This window comes from Amphiprion ocellaris, chromosome 11 (genome assembly GCF_022539595.1).
Source record: "Amphiprion ocellaris isolate individual 3 ecotype Okinawa chromosome 11, ASM2253959v1, whole genome shotgun sequence".
NCBI lineage: Eukaryota > Metazoa > Chordata > Actinopteri > Pomacentridae > Amphiprion > Amphiprion ocellaris.
The window spans coordinates 31693842-31713541 of NC_072776.1; the positions used below are offsets into that span (position 1 = coordinate 31693842).

The following is a 19700-nucleotide window of genomic DNA, read 5'->3' on the forward strand; positions in this document are numbered from 1 at the left end:
TCTAACTTGTGTTTTGTACAAATCTTTGTATCTGTTATACAGTAAACTTTGTAACCTCTGATATTAATGATCCAAACTCTGAATAAATGAACAACAGGAACACAGAGAAGCTGTTAAAACATTTACTGAGTAATTTCACTTGTTTTCTTTCTTACAAAAGAGCGATGTGCTTTCAGTCGTGGCTCACTTTGGGAAGCAGAAAGCTTCTCCAGACATCATGTTCTAGCAGGAATTTCCTGCAGACAGACAGGAAGGAACATCTACTAAACTGGCAGGTTAAAGCTGAAATCTCTTCAATGCATTTCAAAGTAGGAATAAGATTTTAGAGGTAAATCATGTAAAAATGAGATGCAGCAACCATCTGGGAAAAAGTTCTTCCAGACAAATTGATTATTTTCTGTTTTGTTATGACTTGAATAGACTTAAAATTGAATTAATTTGTTTACTTTGTGAGTCTGGATCCAGACTGGAGGCGATTTTCTCATTATTAAATGTTTGCAGGGAGGAGGATGGAGCAGGTTCCTGGTAAAAATCAGCCTCGGAGAAGCCGTCTGCAGCATTTCACAGATGAGCAAACGTCTCAGTCCACACTTTAAAGGGATATTGCAGGCAGGACAAAAAACAAAGTTTGCCAAAGTGTTTCTTTTAGAAGGAATTCAGTCACTCTGAAGTCTGGCGGTGTTTCACAGATGTCTTTTATTACTGCTTGGCTTAATTCTTTTATTTGCATTTCATGCATTCAAGAAAAAAACACCAATTCTATGTGTAGTTTAACTCATTTCTTAACACTCATCTGTTTTACGTACAGGCTCAGTGATGCTTTGGCTGTATTTTTGGGTTCATTCCTTCACATTTGTGCTTTGAAGTGTCTTACAAAGTGGGTAAATTAGGTTCTATTTTTATTATTTTGTTATAATTTTAGTCTTTAAAGAAGTTTGTGTTTACACAATTGTACATAGATAAAATTACTGATATTTAAAGACGTTTAATATTTGTTCATTCTTGTCATTTTGGACAATTTGAAGTCACTTTGAATAGTCGATCTAATTTTGGACAAATATTTATTCATTTTGGGCAACTTTCAGCTCTTGTTGAGTGTGGGGAATTTTAATAGGCTTTTATTTCACTATTTACTGTCATTATTTGGACATTTAATCTATTATTTGACAAATTAAGCAGAGGATGGATTATTCTCATTTTGTTGTTTCTTACTTTAGAATAGCGTCACTTTTTAACCAACACCTGAGGAAGGAGAAGATGGTTTTTACCTTGTGGACGTGAGTCAACCAGACTCAGGAAGAATTTTACAGACCAAAAAGACAAAGACAACAGGAGTCCATGTGTGGTCCATCCAGAACAGAGTCACAGCATCAGTCCAACATCAATGGCAGAGGAGAAGTCAAGGCTAGTTTGTGTTTCTGGTTCCTCATCAAGACTGCAGATGTGGTTGAAACATGTCAGCGAGGTAAAAACCATCTTTTCCTCATTCAGTTATTGGTTAAAAAGTAACGCTATTCCAAATGAAGCAGATTTATTCATAAAAATTCATCTGTTTTGGGGGATTTTTTTGCATTCTAAAGTGAAAAACAATGAATTATTCACCAAACTTACTGCGAGTTGATTTTCTGTCACTTCAACAACAAAGTTAATAATAAAAGTGTTCTGCATGAAGGATATTCAGATTATTTTACATTTTCACCATTTAATGTAATTTCTTTTGTACATTTAATCAATTATTTGGCAAATGAAGCAGATTTATTCATTAAAAAAATAATCTCTATTTAGGGGTTTTTGTATAGAAAAGTAACATAAACAATGAATTATTCACCAAACTTACTACTAGTTGATTTTCTGTTAATTAAAGTTTTCTGCATGTAGGAAATTGTGACTTTTTTTTTTTTTTTTTTTTACATTTTTGCTATTTACTGTCACTTTTTTCCAACATTTAATCAATTATTTGGCAAATTAAGCCAATTTATTCATAGTGAAAATAAATATTAGTTGCAGGTTTGTTTGTTTTTTTAACTCAGGAGGCTTTAAGAGCATCAGGAACATTTTGAGCCTTTCGGAAACGTCTAAAACGGACCTGAAAATATCGATTTTCCTCTAAGATGATTGAAAAAACGACATCAATAATTTTCAGTACAAACGTCACAGGAGTGTTAACTTGGCAAACTCTGGTTTTTGCGGTAAAACACCTCTTAAATAACAACTGTACAACGAGGAAACACTGTTTTCAGGTCCAGAGTCACTTCAGTCGACGAGGGAAGGTTTGGTTCACACACACACACACACATCTGCATTCACACACACACACACATCTGCTTTCTAAACACAACACACACACACACACACACACACACACATATGGCACAAAAACATCCTCCGTCTCCGTCTGAGCGGCAGGACTTCGTTTAAAGGGCCGTTAAAACATCACAAACCTCCAGCTGGTCAAACAGACGGAATAAAGCAAGTCGGTGAAACTATAGAAAGAAAAATAAACAAACGAACATGAAGAATATGAAAACGCGGTGAGTAAAAATGTCAGTTATATATCAGGCATGCAGGCAAACACACTGTAAACTTCAAAAACTGGCAACAGGTCCAGAATCTCCACCCGGCGACTGGTTCGGGTCCACTTCACTGCACGAAACCACAAATAAAACAAAAATAACAACGGCTCAGAGGTCAGACTGGAGAGAAACTGATAATAATAACTGGGAATTAGAGATCAATAAATCAGAGAGGATCAAAACCTGGTCTGATCCTGGTGGCAAATGTGATAATATGTTAAATTTGGTTCAGTTTTACATGAATTAATTTCAATTTTCTCTTTTTGTTTGAGAGTTTTAACAATTAAAAGGTGAATTCTGTTATTTCTGCAACAATATTTAATAAAAAACGGCCAAAATTGTCAGAAATATCTTGAAAAAACAAACAAAAACAACCTCTTCTGTTGTGTTTTTCATTTAAATAACTACAGAAGAGGACGTATTTCAGTTTTAAAAGGAAAAAAATACTCATTTAGAATAAAGCTTTCAGGCTGGAAAGGCTGCATCTCTTTCATTTCAGGGTCTTTTTAGCCTGATTGCTTTAAAATCTACAAAAATAACTGCCATGAACTTACAAAAATGAGTAACAAGTGCACTGTGCTTTCAGAAAACCTTCTGAATAATCTACCTACTATTTATATGTCCACTTTCTGATCCACTTTCACTGGAATATTAATTTAATTTTTCAGTTTGTAGCTCAAAGGAATCAAGTGTTTCTGGGTTTCTATTCATCCAAGTGCCATTAATCAGCTCATTTAAATGAAAATAGCTCATCGGTTTACCATTAAATTAGCTTTCTGAAGGCTTTAAATGTGCAATTTGATGTCTTTCTACAAATTAAGAGGCATTTTTATCTGTATTTCTATATATTTAGCTGAATTTCTGCAGCAGAGAGAAGCGAGCAGCGATGCAAAGACGAAATTTTGACTTCAAACTTATTTAAATTCATCTATTTTCTATTGAGTAAAAAGCTTAAACTCATAGTGAGCTACTGTGTTTTACACTTGTGTCGTGTTCAGATCAGAACAACAAATGTTTGTACGTTAACATTTGTGTAGTTTAAAGCTCGGCCAGATGTTTGTGGTGATTTTACTTGTTTTTGCACTGAAATCAGTGAACCTTTGACGTTTTCTAATCAGCTGTTAAACACAAGCTCAGACTGACATCGTTAGTTTTACTGTTATTTGCTCATAAACAAAAGTTTTGACTTAACAAAAACCCCACTAAAATCAGCGGGTTTTAAATTCTGGGAGCCATAAAGAAGGCATTTTTATCCACAGAGCTGAAACCTCTAATTTCAAATATAAATCAAAGACAAGCCTCGTATTTCATTGCATGACATACGAAATTAGAGGTTTGGATGAGTCGAAATTTACTGATTTATTGTAAATTTGAACTGACTGGAAGGAAAACTAACCAGCAAAGTCAGTTAATTTTGCAGTAAAATCTTCAAACTATCAACATTGATTCTAAAATAATCACTCCTCCTATTTTCTGATCAACACGTGGACTTTAACGTTGAATATTTGTAACAATTTCTTTCTTCTGTCTTTCTTTCCTAGCAGAAAACACAGAATCACAGAAAGATGTGTGACGTTAAGGAAGCTAAAGATATTTATGGCAGAGAACAATCCCACCATCCCTCTCAACTAACAAAAACACCTTCACTGAGTTCTAGCGTCTCTCTGCTTCCTTCTATTGCAGTTTGATTATTGTAAAGCTCCATAGTGTCTTCTTTACTTTATCTCTAGTTCATCTCGTAATATTTTTAACTTTACTGACAGAAAAAATGAAAATTAAGCTCACGAAGAAACAGGAATGTTGAAGGATTTTGTTAAGGCAAAGGATAAATGAATTATAAATTCTGATTACAAAAAATATTGATAAAAATGTGACAAAGTTTGTTTTTCTGTACGCATGAAACTACTATTAAACTGCTATTAAATAAAAGCTTCTTTTAGATTTTTTTCATCACAATAAAGAAAGAAAAAATTGTTTTTCTCAACACTTTAAGCTCTAGTTTAGTAACTTCATACATGAATGTTGTGTATTTTTAATTCAAAATATGGACTTCTTACTTAGAAACACTGTTAATCTTTACTTTATGTGTTCTAGAGGAGAAATTTTTGCCTTTTTGTCCACATTTTTTCAATTCAGGATAAATACCTGTTCTGTAAAAACCATGCAAGGCCAAAAAATATTTGTTTATATTCTGACAAACTGATTAGAAGTGAAGCAAAATTAACTCTTAGCACTTCCTGCTTGAATGAACGTCACTGGATTTCCTTCAAAATGCAAAAATCAAATGAATCTCAGGAAAGTTCTGCAGTTTTAAACAGCGTTTCTGTGATTTATGAGCATTTCAACCACATATCTGGTGGTTTTAAACTTATATCACGATCTTAAAATACATTTCTTGTGATCAGAAGAAAATAAAAATTGAAATTCCATCTTTTTCTACAAGAACAGAAACACTGGACACCATTAGAACTATTTTCAGTCAATTAATCTGGGACTTTTGTGCAATAGAATATGTTTTCCTACCTACAAGGTTTATGTTTTTGCTCAGGGTTATTGCTGTTTAAGCTGGTTTAGATTATGGATATAGGCTTTAGTATTGCTGCTTGATAAACTGCATCATCTGTAAGGTTATAAACCGACTGCAGACCAGTTTTAAGTGCCAGAGGACGCTTAAAAAAAGTTTAAAAAAACCAACCATCACAAGGCAAACCTGGACGTGTGGCGACGCCGGTCGAACTCAAGACACAAAATCCACCAAAATACGTTAAGATTACGTCGACATTAAGCTAGGAAGATTAAAAAATGTGGCTTTTTCTCTCTCTTTCATCCCTGAATGATGAGGAAAAACACAGTTTTGTATAACCACTGAAACCAGGAACAAACCTTTGCCAGCTTTATACTTGTTTGTAGCTGAAATTGAAATATCGCAAAAAGCATTTCTTTAAAATGTAGCCGGCTTAATGTTGACGTAGTCTTAAGTATGACGTGAAACACCAAAGAACCCCAAAGCCTCATGGGTAAAATAACACAACTTCTGTCCAGTAAACAATACTATTATGAATAAAGTGTTGATTTATCTCCATGAGCTCCGATTCGCTTGTGACTGTTAGTGAGAATCTAAAGGAACCAAATACAAAAGTGGAACCGAGTGGAACTTTTCCCTTCTGGTTCAGAGCTTCTCCTCAGTCGGCGTAGTGCATGATGGATTCCACGTAGTTCCCTGGGAAGAGGCCGGTGGTGGCGTTCATCACTCCCTCGTACCAGCCGTCCTCGTTCTTCTTGATCACGTAGATGATGGCTCCCTCCTGGAACGACAGCTCGTCCTCCTTGTCGGCCGTGTAGTCGTAGATGGCCACCACTGGGGGGCGACAAACGCACCAGGATAATGTTAGCAATAACACAGATTCAGTTGTTTCAGTCTCACCTGAAGCTGTGCAGCACAATTCATCAAATGTTTTACATGTTCGGACAACAAATGATGGACAGATGAAGCGTAAATTAACTGATTGCTGTTTTAACCCTCCTGTTACGCTGCAGGTCAAACTGACCCATTTTAAAGTAAAAAAAATATTTAAAAAATCATGTTAAAAGTATTTTTTTAGTATGAAACTTCTGCTCAGCTTCATAAGTGTTAATCAACATATAAATGGTTCACATATTTCTGGTTTAAAAACGGTGCTTAAATAAAGCGTACTTTCTATACAAATCCTTACGACTCATTTGAGGCGTCTCATGTTCCTTTATCAACATTAGTCCATGAAAAGAAAATAATTCAAAATGTAAAATATAATTTAAAAAATATGTCATGTAAAGCTATTGTATTTTATGTACTTTTTAAAATGTACATTAAAAAAGTTTTAACATGCATTTTTTTATGAAAAAATGAGTGAATTATCCTCATTGAACTGTGATCTGTGAGAGGTAATAAACACCATTACATTAAATATTGATAGAAATGGTTATTAATGGAGATAATAATGAGATATAAACAATGTTTATTGGCATTTTTGGGTTTCTGACACTTTTGGATAATTAAACATGCCCCAAGTTGAACATCCTCGTTGTTCCTGAGAAATGAACATAACAGGAATGTTCATGTTATGCTTAAAGCACAAATACCATCAACAAGAGTCCCTTTACTGCACCGCATTGTTCTGCTCCCCATTTATCTGTACTGTTTCTATTAAAATAAAAGCTAAATGCCAGAAATATCCTTGAAAGTAGTCTTGTGAAAGTAGTGAAAGTGTTCAGACGCTGGTTAATCTGTTTAACCTGTTGAACTGTCAATAATAAAAAAAATAAGTCTCTGTCAGTGATGCTATGTGACCGTAAGACACAGATTTATGGACTAAATTTATCTATGTTTCACTAAAAATTAACAAAAAAAGCAACAAAACAGCTGAAGACAAACTGTGATAATATACAGGCAGCAGGCGACATTTATAAGAAAGTTCATGTAAACACTATGAGGTGATTCTAATGTAATGTTACTTTCAGCTAAATATATTTTTCCTGCTGCAAACAAAAAAGAAAAAAACCTGTATTAGAAACACTGTAATCCAAATAGAGACAGACATGATTTTAGTAAATCAGCTTCTCTGTTGTGACTGTGCTAATGCTAATGTTTGTTGAGCAGCGTGGACTGGAGACTTAATTAGCTGTTGAAACTGGGTTTATTATGATAACTGGACTTACTGAAAAGAGTCACTGACTGTGTTTACATGAACTTGAGTATTTCGGCTATGATCAGGTTTTTGAAGTAACTCGATTTTGTGTTTGCACATGTAAACATCATATCCTGACTTCAGAAACCTGGAGCACTAACGGTTTTGAGAAACTCAATTATGCTAAGTTAAGTTACAAAATAAAGGGACACAGTAGTGTGTTTACGTCTTATATAATTGTGCTATCAGCCAAAAGTGGTGTAACTTTCACTAGTGTACTATTATTAATCATTTGTGCTCCACATGAACACCACATCCTGACTAAAACTGCCTCATAACAGGGATACTGGTGCATGCAAACACTGTCATTCTGTTGTGTCATCAGTGGCTACTCCACTGGCAAAATATACCAGAATGACACACGTAACCATGGCAACTGTGTGCAAAAATAAAGATGGCGACAGCTGTGGTTGGATTCAACGAAAAGAATGAGACTAAAATGTCTTCAATTTTGTTCAGCTGACAATAAATTGGACCAAAACTAATAAAGACTTTCATCTAAGAAATGAAAATAAATCACAGTTAGGAGCTGAAGTTAGTTTTAAGTTGATCTGCTATTAATCTTGGTAAATTAACAAAACAGTGATGCAACTAGAAATATGTATGATGAATTAAAATATGTTTTCTGTGTGTTTTTGTCCTGAATCAGGACCCTGGATAAGTGATGCTACCAAGCAACATTAATATGTTTCCACTGAGGTTACTGAAGGTTCACTATGCAACAGAATGGAAGGATTTTATCGCAGCTGGGAAGAAAAAAAAAGGGCTCAGTGGTGAAGAGATAGAACAGAAGAGAAAACTTTCTCCAGACACTAACTACAGAACTTAAACTGTCCTTGAAATGATCATGTGTGACATTTTGTTCCATCAAAACAAGTTAACAAATCTAAGCTTAAAATCATGACGACTCATCAGCATAATTTCATTCTACATGTTTCAAATGTACATGTTTTGAGACACGTCAGTGTATTTTTGTAGCTTTCTCAAGAAACTACCGAAGCCAGAAACTAAAAACAGTGAAAATACTCAGATTTTCAAATTTCCAACGGTCCTTAAAGTAAACGTGATAAAAACCTTAAAATCATGACATTTTATCAAAATACATTTATGATAGATAGATAGATAGTTAGATAGATAGATAGTTATTTTTATTTGTTATTATGTAAATCCAACTAAAATAGTGTGGAATTTCTAGCAATCAGGAGAAGTTAGAATTTCTACGTGTCTCATTTAAAAATTTGCCAAAACTCCTGCCTTTAAACAACAAAGATTCTGTAAAAAAACTAAATATTCTGGGATCCTCTGCTGAACAAAGAAGCCATGAGTGACTCAGCTGCTACCAACAGTCTGTGACAAAAGTTCTGGACTTTTCAGCTGAACTGCAGGAAGTGTAACAACGAGCCGAGAGGAGGATTAAAAATGTACACAATGAATTATCTAAAGTATGTAGAGAAACCATTTTTCCAGTGCTGGCACTTGGTTGTACATGTCATGTTGTCCCAGTTTCTTTCTTACCTTCGCCATTCCATGTAAAAGATAGTAAGTAAGTTCTCGCTACTTTTAGCAGTGGTTGTGTTGCTCCCAGAGGTTGTGTTGTGTTGTTTCGAGATGCAGGTGTTTGTATTGCGTACCTTTCTCCAGGTAGTTCCTGGGGGCCCACGGCGGGTCTTCTTCAGCGTATGGATCATTGTACTCCACCACTGCCGAGTCCTCCTCTTCGTGTCCGTCCTGTAAAGGTTCAGGTGTTGAAACAGGCTCCTCAGACCCTGATTGGTTCTCGGTGGCTGGATGAGGAGGAGGAGGGGCATCTGAAACTGGAGGTGGAGGTAGATTATACAAACAGAAGTGGACCAGACACAGACGTGCTGCTATTTGCAAGGAAAAACACATAAGGAAACGTTTCTGTGGTGCAAGACTGAAAACAAAAACTAGTTTAACTTACTGGATTCCTGAACTCGAGCGACGAAACCCATGAGAGGAAGCTGAGGAGTGAACTGGAGGAGGGACGGAGGTGGAGGGGAGGCTGACAAAACACAGAAGGCTTTAGTTGAATAAGATATTACTGGGTTATTAATTCACCAAATGTTTCACATCTGACCATCTCAGGTGGTGAATATTGATTGAGCTGACTGTGTGTAAAACCTGGGATCAAAGGTAACATTAGTTTTTCAGTCATAAAGTCCTAAAGAGAGGCGAGGTCACGTCAATTTCTGATTGTTTTTTTTAGATTTTTTATTTTCATACCTGCTCAATGCATGTTCAAATATTGTTCATAAATGCAAAACAATTAAATTTTAATAATTTTTTTCTAAAAAATGATGCCTCTGACTGGTACCATACTCTGTATTTTTAAAGCTCATATTGATGACAATCGCAGGAAGCAAAAATCTGCCTCTTAGAATGAAAAATAAGGATTTTATGGTTGGTGGAATATCAGTTTAGAACAAAAACATGGGACATTTTTTGGACCAAATTTGCACCATCATATAACTGGTTTGTATTATTCTATCAAAGCAGGGTTATACCATTGAAGACCAGATGTACATATAAATTTACCTTAAAAATTTCAGGACTTTATTTCTCAAGTTATGGCTCTTTAAACATTAACCAACAGCATGATACCGCCACCACCATGCCCTGCAGAAATCAACATGATCCACCTTCTTCAAGAATTTTTAACTCAAAAAAAAATGTTACCTATGAGCCCAGATTTTACACGTTTTACTTACTAACACACAAAAAAGATGGTCAGGAGTGAACTTATTAAAATAATTGGTGAACTGAGATGGAACGACTGAAGACAGAAATTGATTTCTATCCACTACGAACCACATTCTGCACTCTGAGTGAGGACTTTCATGTGTTTTTTGGTACCTACCTGGGCTCTGGTTGTAATAGGGACCACCGTTGACCTGATTCTGCGTTGCGATTGGCTGACCAGTCACAGAGGGGGGGCGGCGGTACGGCAGGGACCCCCCCACCTGAGGAGTCTGCTGTCGAGGCTGAGGACGGTTCATACTGTAGAACTGAGGGACGATCGGACCTGAAGCAGCAGAGAGGCTTTATTAATAAAAGTCATTAACATTCACACACGTTCAGGTTGACATCTTATCTTTCATACCTTTAAATTATTTGAAATTACTTCTATTAATTCCACTTCAGGCTGCTACTTCTAACGATGGTTATGTCGTTTCCATAGAGATGCAGGTCTTTATATTGAAGTTAAAATGAGCTCAAAACTGAAACTGTTTGGGGTTTTGAGGGTTAACGTCAGTCCTAATGATTAATTTTCTCATCTGCCTCTCTGTCAAAAAGCTAATATACAGGTTTTCCAAAGTGTTGATTTATTCCAACCAGCTCTGCTCCCAGTAGATCGAAAAACTGTCATATTTCTCGACACATTGTGTGAATTTGGAAACCCTGTGCAATATCTGTTTCTCTACATATACTAGAATGTGCTATATTGTTATTCCTCTACTTATCAACAATTCCATGCAATAGTAATACTTCTCTCAGTATTTATATTAATGAAAGAATCTGTTATTTCTGAAACTATGTATATTTTGGTTTATTTTTGTACTATATTCCTTAAATGTTTGCTGCTGTAACACTTAAAATTTCCCCACTGTGGTACTAATAAAGGCTAATTATATCTCTTATCTTGTTCTATTATATTTTTAGTCCAAGGAGAAGCTTTTCTCTTGTACCAGTAACCATGAAATATAGAAATATGTGCAAATTTTCTCTATTTTCGGCAAGAAAATGAAAGTTGAATGAAAGGAGACAACGGGAGGAGACACAAACCACGTGAGCTGGTGAAGCTGGTTGGTGATGGAGGTGTTGAAGAAACTCACCTTCAACAGGTGATGACGAGGAGGAAGAGGAGGACAGTGGAGGAGGAGGGGCGGGAGGAAGGAGAGGAGACAGTTCTGATTGGACATCGGCGGCGCTGGGGGAGGGGTTAGAGGGCGGGGAGGCGTTTGGTGCGTTCGATCGCGAGCTTTGCTGAGGGGACGAGTCGGCGTGTTGTGAGGGTGAGTTTGGTGGTAAAGGAGCGTTGGGTTGTGTTAGGGTGGTGGTGGAGGAAGAGGAGGAGAAGGAGGAAGGAGTCGGTGAAGGCGAGGGGGAGGAGTTAGGAGCTGTGGAGGAGGAGCTAGCTGGTCCAGCAGTCGGGGAAACTTCAGGAAAGAGTTAAGAAGAAAGGTTAAAAGAGGAAGTAAAGAAGGAAGGTTAAAGGAGGGAGTGAGGGACAAAGTGCAAACAAGTGCAGTGGGTGCTCTAAAAAGATATTCAAAGATCAAACCTATAAATGTTTTATGTTGTTTAATATTTCCTTTACTTTTCCTGAATTAGAGAAAACAACATGAAATTTTCAATAAGTGTTACGTGTGGCCTGATGAAAATAGGCAAAGAATAAACTAGAAAATGGATACTAAGGAAGTTGTTAGTACTTTCTATAATTTAATATATTGTAAGTTAAACTTGATGAGACTGGATGAGGATTTGTGTTTAATGAGTGCTTCTGGTACTGAATCGAATTAGATAAAATGTTATTAAGCCTTAAACACAATCGCTTTGAGGTTCATTAAAACAAAAACTATCTTTTATTGTGTTAAAGCAAACAACATGAAGTCAAATTCCAACACAGCATGGCACCAATTCACAAGCAGAAATAGTAGAATTAGTTATGTATTTATATATGCACTATCGTTCAAAACTTTGGGATCACTTAGCGAGGTCCTTATATTTGAAGGAAAAGCAGCTTTTTTTTCAATGAAGATGACATTAAATTAATCAGAAATCCAGTGTAGACATTGTTAATGTGGTAAATGACTATTCTAGCTGGAAACAGCTGATTTTTAATGGAATATCTCCATAGAGGTACAGAGGAACATTTCCAGCAACCATCACTCCTGTGTTCTAATGCTACATTGTGTTAGCTAATGATGCTGAAAGGCTAATTGATGATTAGAAAACCCTTGTACAGTTATGTTAGCACATGGATAAAAGTGTGAGTTTTCATGGAAAACATGAAACTGTCTGGGTGACCCCAAAACTTTTAAACGGTAGTGTACGTGTGAAAGTCATGAACTCTCATTTCATTGAGACTGATCAACAGTAGTAGATTTGATTAAATTTATCAATATTCAATGTGGAATATTACAAATTAATTTCTGAATTCTATATTTGGTTTTGTCCCTGATAAACGAGTGCAGTTTCAACCAGAAAATGTTGTGTGGTGCCCCGTGTGAGGCTACAGTGTTTTTACCTGGGAAGGTGGAGGGTGGGGAGGGCGTTGGCACGGCGATGGGGATGCCAACACTGCCGCTGCCGCTGTTCTCTCTGCTGCTGCTGCGACTGCTGCTGCTGGGATGGCTGCCTCCACTGCTGCCACTGTACAAACACACACCATAACCATCAGTGCCCTGTATATAGAGGAAAAAGCACATCTCGTCTTTAAGTAGTTTCATTTAATTTACTGTCATTTCAGACCAATTTATTACTTTTATTATAGACTTTGTATTTTATCATCTTACTTTTTTATTTGTTGCACACTGAGTTGCATTTGCTGTATAAACTGTGATGGACAAATTAAGTGATTATTGTTATAATTATGAGATACATAAAAAAAGAAAACTGATGTCCTGAAATTATACATAAATTACCAGTTGTTTTTTGCAATTTTTAAGCCAAGGTATCACTCAGCTTTACTCCATATGTGAACTTTCTGCCTTTCTCTGTTTTATCTAACTGTAAAGTGAATATTTTGAGGTTTAGGACAGTTGCTTGTGCACAAACAAATGAGTCAGAATTTATCAACTGGGAAATCCATTTTCACCATTTTTGTTTCTTTGTTCTACATACTGCCTGATTATTATAGAAATTATTTGTAAACATGGCAATGGAATTCATTGTTAGTTGCAATCTTATTTGGGTTACACAAGCAAACATAAAAAACAAGCAATTAAGATAATTATTTTGACAAAACGGCCTCAGGTTTTCCTTTAGAGTATCTTAATGTGTTTGGTCAAGTATCCTGTATGTTCTCTACTTTTTGCTCTTGCACACAGCATAAATTAAACTTTCTCTGATTACAAAGTAAGGCCGAGCCTAACAATCGATTCATTTTAACTATTTTTAAATAATCATACAATGACAGAAAGAAGCAGATAGATAACAAAAGTAAAAACGGGGAAACAAGAAGAGACAACGAGAAAAAGACAGAAAGTCGGTTGCCTGTAGAGAAAGAGCATCCTTTAGTTTGGTTAATGTTCAAGCATAGAAGTAGTAACACGCATTGTGATTGGCTGAAAGTTCCAGAGACGAAGGTGGTGATTGGATGGGAAGGACTCTCTGAAGCAGAGCTGTGATTGGACAACAAAAAATCTAAACAGTCGAAATATTCAATTCATCATTTACCAAATAAAAGTACATAGTTATAATGCAATAAAACAAAGCTCAACAGTAAATCATGAGGTTAGGGTTGTTTCTTTAAAAAAAAAATTATAACTTAGAATTCCCTTGTGTTTCCTTGAACTAAAGCACAATGTATAACCATTTGCTCTGTTTATATTGTTTCTTATCTTCACTATCATTGTAAAAACTCCAAAACTCTAAATAATTACTACATGTGTTGCTTTTAGATTAACATTCAAACACTTCCAAGGAATCAAATATTCATGAGTAAATGTGAAATTACAAGGCAAAGCTTTCAGTGTTTGTCTCCCATCCAGGACACCAACACGGTTACGTAAACTTCAGAGGAGATGAAGTGAAAAGCTTTGAACTGAAGAAGTGAACCAATGAATGAGAAGAAAACCAGTTAGTTGATGCTGTGAGGATGGAAGCAGGAAGTTAGTACCATGTGTCCTCTGTGTTCTTTCAACAGCCATGCAGCAGGAGACATTTGGAAATTTAATGAAAGCAGCAGGATTCACAAACCAGAGGATGATGCTCAGTAGGAAATTTTGGAGAGTAAGTAGCTCATAAACTCACAAAAATGTCAATATATTGTTTTTAAATACCCTAGAAATTCAGAATAGGTTTATTTTTCAATTGACTGTAATTTTTATGTTGCACCATCTATATTTATAAAAAAAAGCTACATTGATATGAACTTTTCCAACTTTTATCTTTATTATTAAATGTAATTTGTGAATCCAGGTTGACCAGATCAATTATCCATAGCTGACTGCAATAATTATATGAAATAATTTTAGCGACTTACATTACTGCATCTCAAATCAGCCAAATGTACATTAGCTTCCTGAGTATTGCTGCCAAATAAAACCACAGAGGAAACACTGACAGCAGCAGATTTCAGATAGACTGAGAAGCCAAAGCAGAACAAAGTGCGATGAAGAAAAGTCTAAAAATGACGTCCAAAGAAAGATGATGACTCACGAGCAAAGATTTTGGAGAAAATGTAACAGCAACTTGCCCTGACAAAGATATAACTTCAAACTTTCTGGCTCGTTTACATTCACATGTTGCCCAAATTGCTAATTTTTACGTCAATAATCCAAAGACGTGCCTTGAAAAACTCATTATCTTTCTTGATGAGATGTTCAGATTTGCACCACTCTCATGTTCAAATGTTAAATATGTAGCTATAACCAGCAGCTAGTTAGCTTAGCTTAAGATAGCAAGTGGAAGCGGAAGGAATAGCTAGCTTAGCTCTGTCTACAGGTGATAAAATCCACCTACTGGTACATTTTTATCTTAATCTGCACAAGTACCAAAGTGGAAAAACTACTAATTAAGCTGCTGTTTCACCTGTTTCTTGTCTTTACGCTAAGCTAGGCTAACCATTTCCTAGCTATACAGTATTAAATAGTCTTTCATGGTCTGGTTTAATTCTATTTTATGTGGAACATCTGTGGCAATAAATGAGCTATAAGGACATCCAAAATATTTGCTCGTGTTCAGTCACCTCGTTAATTAATTAATCAGCTGGAAATACCAAGAATGGAAGCAAAATAAGCTGAGAAAGAAGAATGAGCTGAGAGAGTAATGATGAGTTTATCTTTAAAATATGTGTAAGTCTAGTTTGGGAACAAAAAACACATCTGAACATCATGATCATTACAGGTTGTTATTAACTTCAAATTGGCTTTAACCATCTGAACCCCAAAACCCACCAGCGGGTTAAAAAAAAAACATCATTTTTAAATAAGGACACCATTTTTCAGAGCCAGAAAACGTAAAAAACAGAAAGAATTGCCATATTGTTGTGGTCCTTGAGCTACTTACTTATGCTGTGCCAGACAACATGACCAAATCTAAGCTTAAAATCAAGACATTCCATCATAATTACTATAATCTGCAAGTCTAATTTTTTTAAAAAATGCATCAGAGTCTGTAAAAAACGTAAAGTTCTGACTCCTTGGCACAACTGTGAAGCCATTAGAGTCTCAGCTGCGATCAACAACCATGTGACTAACATTTTATCTATAGTATGTAGCATCACCATTTTTCCAGCATTGTGGGCACTTTAAAAGTTGCACATGGTGAACTTTCATCGTTTTTATTAATCTATATTCTGCAGGACTTTAAGTTGCAGTGAAAAATGACCCTGCAGTGAGTAAAAATGTCTAGAAACTGTTTAGAGTTCAGAGGGTTAAATCTTTCTAAAGCTGTAGTCCCAAACTAGACATACTGACATGCTGATTATTATCCTTTTTCAGTGTAAAAGCATAAAAATAATTCCAAAAAGATGGGTTATGTCCATGAGAGCGGAGTTAGAAGTGCTGAAACCCCGTTCTGGCGGCCATGGTTACATGCCGACCCGGCTACCTGTACGTTCGGGGTCGGTGGTTGAGGGTGGCGGTGCGGGCCGGACTCGGAAGCTGTCCGATGGCCATATTGTTCCTGGTGGGACTGGAGACATAATCGTTGGGCACCACAGGGGGGCGCACTGGCTCCAGAGTCCTGTAGGGGGAGTTCTTCCTGCACATGCAAGAGGTAAGGATGAAGACAGGGTTAATGGGGAGACTGGTATACTGGACACAATGGATCCCTCCCAGTACACAAATACTAGACACTATGTCCCACCTGTTAAATAGAAAGAAATGAATGAGTTTGTTTTTGTTTGTTTGCACTTTTAATTATAGATTACTTTAAATTGGGTATTACGGAGTCCCAATCTGATATCATTTTTGTGGATAACATGCACTTTAAGTAAACTAAAGCTAATGTACATGCTACCTGCTACAGTACAATCTTGTTCTCACACTGCAATTTTATCTTTCATTTTGTTCTTACATATTGCAGTCTTATTTGAATTTATATTTTATTTTGTCTTCAGTCTGTTTTGTGTAATGACTTTTATTTTTTTGTAAAGATTTAGTGCTCTTTTGTTGTATCCTGCTAATCCAAAGAGCTGCAAAACTGACATTTGTTTAGAAGTTAAAGATCTATTGTGTTCTATTAAAATCAATTCAATGTACATGCTTGACAATTCACTGACTCTGCAATGCATTAAGAAAAAAAAAGCTTTTCTGCATCCAAGCTGGTCACGGACATTGCTGCAAAGCTTCAGTAGGACATTGTCTGAGGGGATTTGTAACTCCACAAGCTCCAAATGATGGTAAAAACCTGTGTTTTTTATTTTATTTTTTCAATGAAGATCACATTAAATTTATCAGGAATTCAGTCTAGACATTGTTAGTGTGGCAAATGACTATTCTAGCTGGAAACAGCTGATTTTTAATGGAATATCTCCATTGGGGTACAGGGGAACATTTCCAGCAACCATCACTCCTGTGTTCCAATGCTACATTGTGTTAGCTAATGGTGTTGAAAGGCTAATTGATGATTAGAAAACCCTTGTGCAATTCTGTTAGCGCATGAATAAAAGTGTGTTTTTTCATGAAAAACATGAAACTGTCTTGGTGACTCCAAACTTTTACAGTAGTAAAGGTCAGAAAATGTAGCTGATCAGCTGTAGTACCTGGTTACGCCACCAGGTGGAGCGTCTCAGTGTTTAGCACTGTAGCAACCAGATGTGGCATCACTTGGACTTTGAATAGTATCATGATGGTAAGTAGACAGGATTGTGGGGTTTAGATAACAACAGGCCCATGACAGAGACTCCTGTGATGTTTAATGAGCTCCGGCCAGAGCTCATATGTTTAAAACAAGGTGGTAAAACTAGGGCGGCACTTTGATATCCCAGTGGCCTCCTTTCAGGTCAGATCTTGTGCCAATTGGCTAACAGTAGCTGCAGTATAGGATGAGCGTTACGTGATGTAAATTCAAGTTATCAATCAATCGACTACTGATGAGAAAATTTTGGAATTTCCATCCTTAACGTCCTGCTACAAATTGCTACAACACCTGTGTGACGGCAGACGTAAAAAAAGAATCCAGCTAAAGTTTTGTGCTAAAAAAAAAAAATGCTTTGATCATATCAGAACATCTGCAGAGGAACTTTTTATTAATCCTGCTTTCGTTTCCCAACAATATAAATATGGAAGGAGCAGAAGTCTTCTACTTTTTAAATACCACTATAGCATTACTGACAGATAAGATAAACTTTATTGATTGTCAGTGTTCCTCATGAGGACAACGAAGCACATATCTACAATTTTCTTCACACACAGCTGTTATATCACTGTATGAAGCTGTGAAGTAATTAGCAATTTAGATTTATAAACTGATTACTTTTTAGAAACGTCTGTCGCTGTACTAACGTGTAATTTATCTGCAGACAGTTCAGCGCTAACCCAGCTGCCTATTGCAATAAATGTTAATTTCCTTTTTGCTATTTCGCTTTTAACAGTTAGTCACCCATCCGTGCCACCCATTTAAATCATGTTTTTACATTTATTCTGAACACATTTAGAATTATAAAGCAAAACAGAACATTTGGGATTCATCATAAATCCTCCTTTTCACATGAGCAGCTAGAAAAACAAGAAGCGACCAATTAAACAACCTAAAATTGCCGCTTTTCAGGTAAGAAAAGCAGTATTTCTTAGCAGTAAAAGTCACTGCACCTAAAAAAATACAGTATAATATGTTTCAGCTTGGAAAAAAGTCCTGCCGGTATGCCTCAGATACTGTGTGAGATAGAAAAAGATCACTGCTATTTGAATTCCAGTGCTTGAGCTTTTTAGTGAAGCTTTAAAAAAAATAAAAATAAAAAAGGTCAGTGCTGTTAAGGAGCCACAGGAGGGCACTATAGAGCAGTCAGAGTGTCCTACTATTAACAGTTCACTCTAAAAATAAAAATAATTAAAATTAAATTAAGTGTGACATTTAGCAATCACGCACGATGTACAACTATACACATTTCTGCATTAAAGATGAGTCGGTTTTTGCCTCCCTCCTGCTGTGGGAAAAATGGATAAATCTGTTAAGGTTATGTTTAAAGGTCAGGGAGTATTTTTAGAGAATTACAACTCCTGCAGCATCGCAAAACTGTAGAGAATAAGGACAAATAAGGGGCACCACAGAATAAAAACAACACTATGATCAGACTGAAGAGTTTGAGACATCCAGGGAGAAGATTTCTCCCCAAACAGAACAGAAAAATGTCAGGTAATGAAGCATAAACAGAACTGAGGCATGTGATTACCTCAATGCAAACAGAAAGAACACAGTTACAGAATTCTTTAACATTTAAACAGCATAATGAGCATGCAGCCTATGATAAATGATCATTTCTGTCATGTGTAAAAAGGAAAGAACCACAAAAACAACAGAGTAATTTTTTTTACCTCCACCTAAGTAAAAACTATATTACTATTATAATAACCTTCTGATTTTCAGTAAAATCTTAATTTAAATCCCATCTGGAGCTACATGATTTAAATTTAAAGTGAGCTTCTTTCATCAGCTCATTGTGACATTTGGCTTTTCTTTCAAAATTGAAGATAAAAGACAAAAAAACCCTGAGCAAAACATGTTAACAACAACATAATTTGACAACAGAAAGAAATTGCAACCATTAGGAGATGGGCTGCTCTATTCTATTTCTATCCTATATTTTGTTCACATTTCGTCAAACGTGTCATTAAATGTACATGACAAATATTGCTCAGAATGTCTTGAAATGTGGCCGAACTAGGTCAAAAATAGCCAAAAATTACCAAAAAATACTAAAATAATTACAAAATTTTACTAAATGACAATTTATAGTCACCAAAGCTACCTGGAACGTGGCCAACATTGATCAAACTATTTCCAACATGACTCAAAAGGTGTTTCTTTTTGTGGTTTACATCATTTCTAACAAACTTTTTTGCCATTTTTGGTGCATTTTTAGTATCTTTCTGTGTCACTTTGTACCTTTGTGTTACTTTTTGTGTCATTTAGCATCTGTTGTCATTTTACTCAGTTTTGTGTCACATTACTGTTATTTTTGTGTCACTTCAGAATATGTTGTCTTTTTATTTAT

The 19700-nt window shown here is 35.9% G+C and overlaps 1 protein-coding gene across 6 annotated transcripts in view; it reads right to left on the reverse strand.

Annotated features, from left to right (window-relative positions):
* Window positions 1-108: 108 nt before the first annotated feature.
* Window positions 109-19700, reverse strand: part of LOC111588819 (abl interactor 2-like) — a 61445-nt gene continuing 41853 nt past the window's right edge. For 2 of the 6 annotated variants that reach the window (XM_023299372.3, XM_055015006.1), the window contains 7 exons: window positions 16094-16246; window positions 12567-12691; window positions 11152-11475; window positions 10176-10340; window positions 9240-9320; window positions 8929-9111; window positions 109-5931 (listed from right to left, as the gene is read on the reverse strand). In XM_023299372.3, coding sequence (XP_023155140.2) covers window positions 5756-5931; window positions 8929-9111; window positions 9240-9320; window positions 10176-10340; window positions 11152-11475; window positions 12567-12691; window positions 16094-16246 — 1207 coding nt within the window. In that variant the 3' untranslated portion in view covers window positions 109-5755. The remainder of the gene's footprint in view (window positions 5932-8928; window positions 9112-9239; window positions 9321-10175; window positions 10341-11151; window positions 11476-12566; window positions 12692-16093; window positions 16247-19700) is intronic. The other 4 variants (XM_055015008.1, XM_055015007.1, XM_035943443.2 and 1 more) reach the window with 3 other exon arrangements.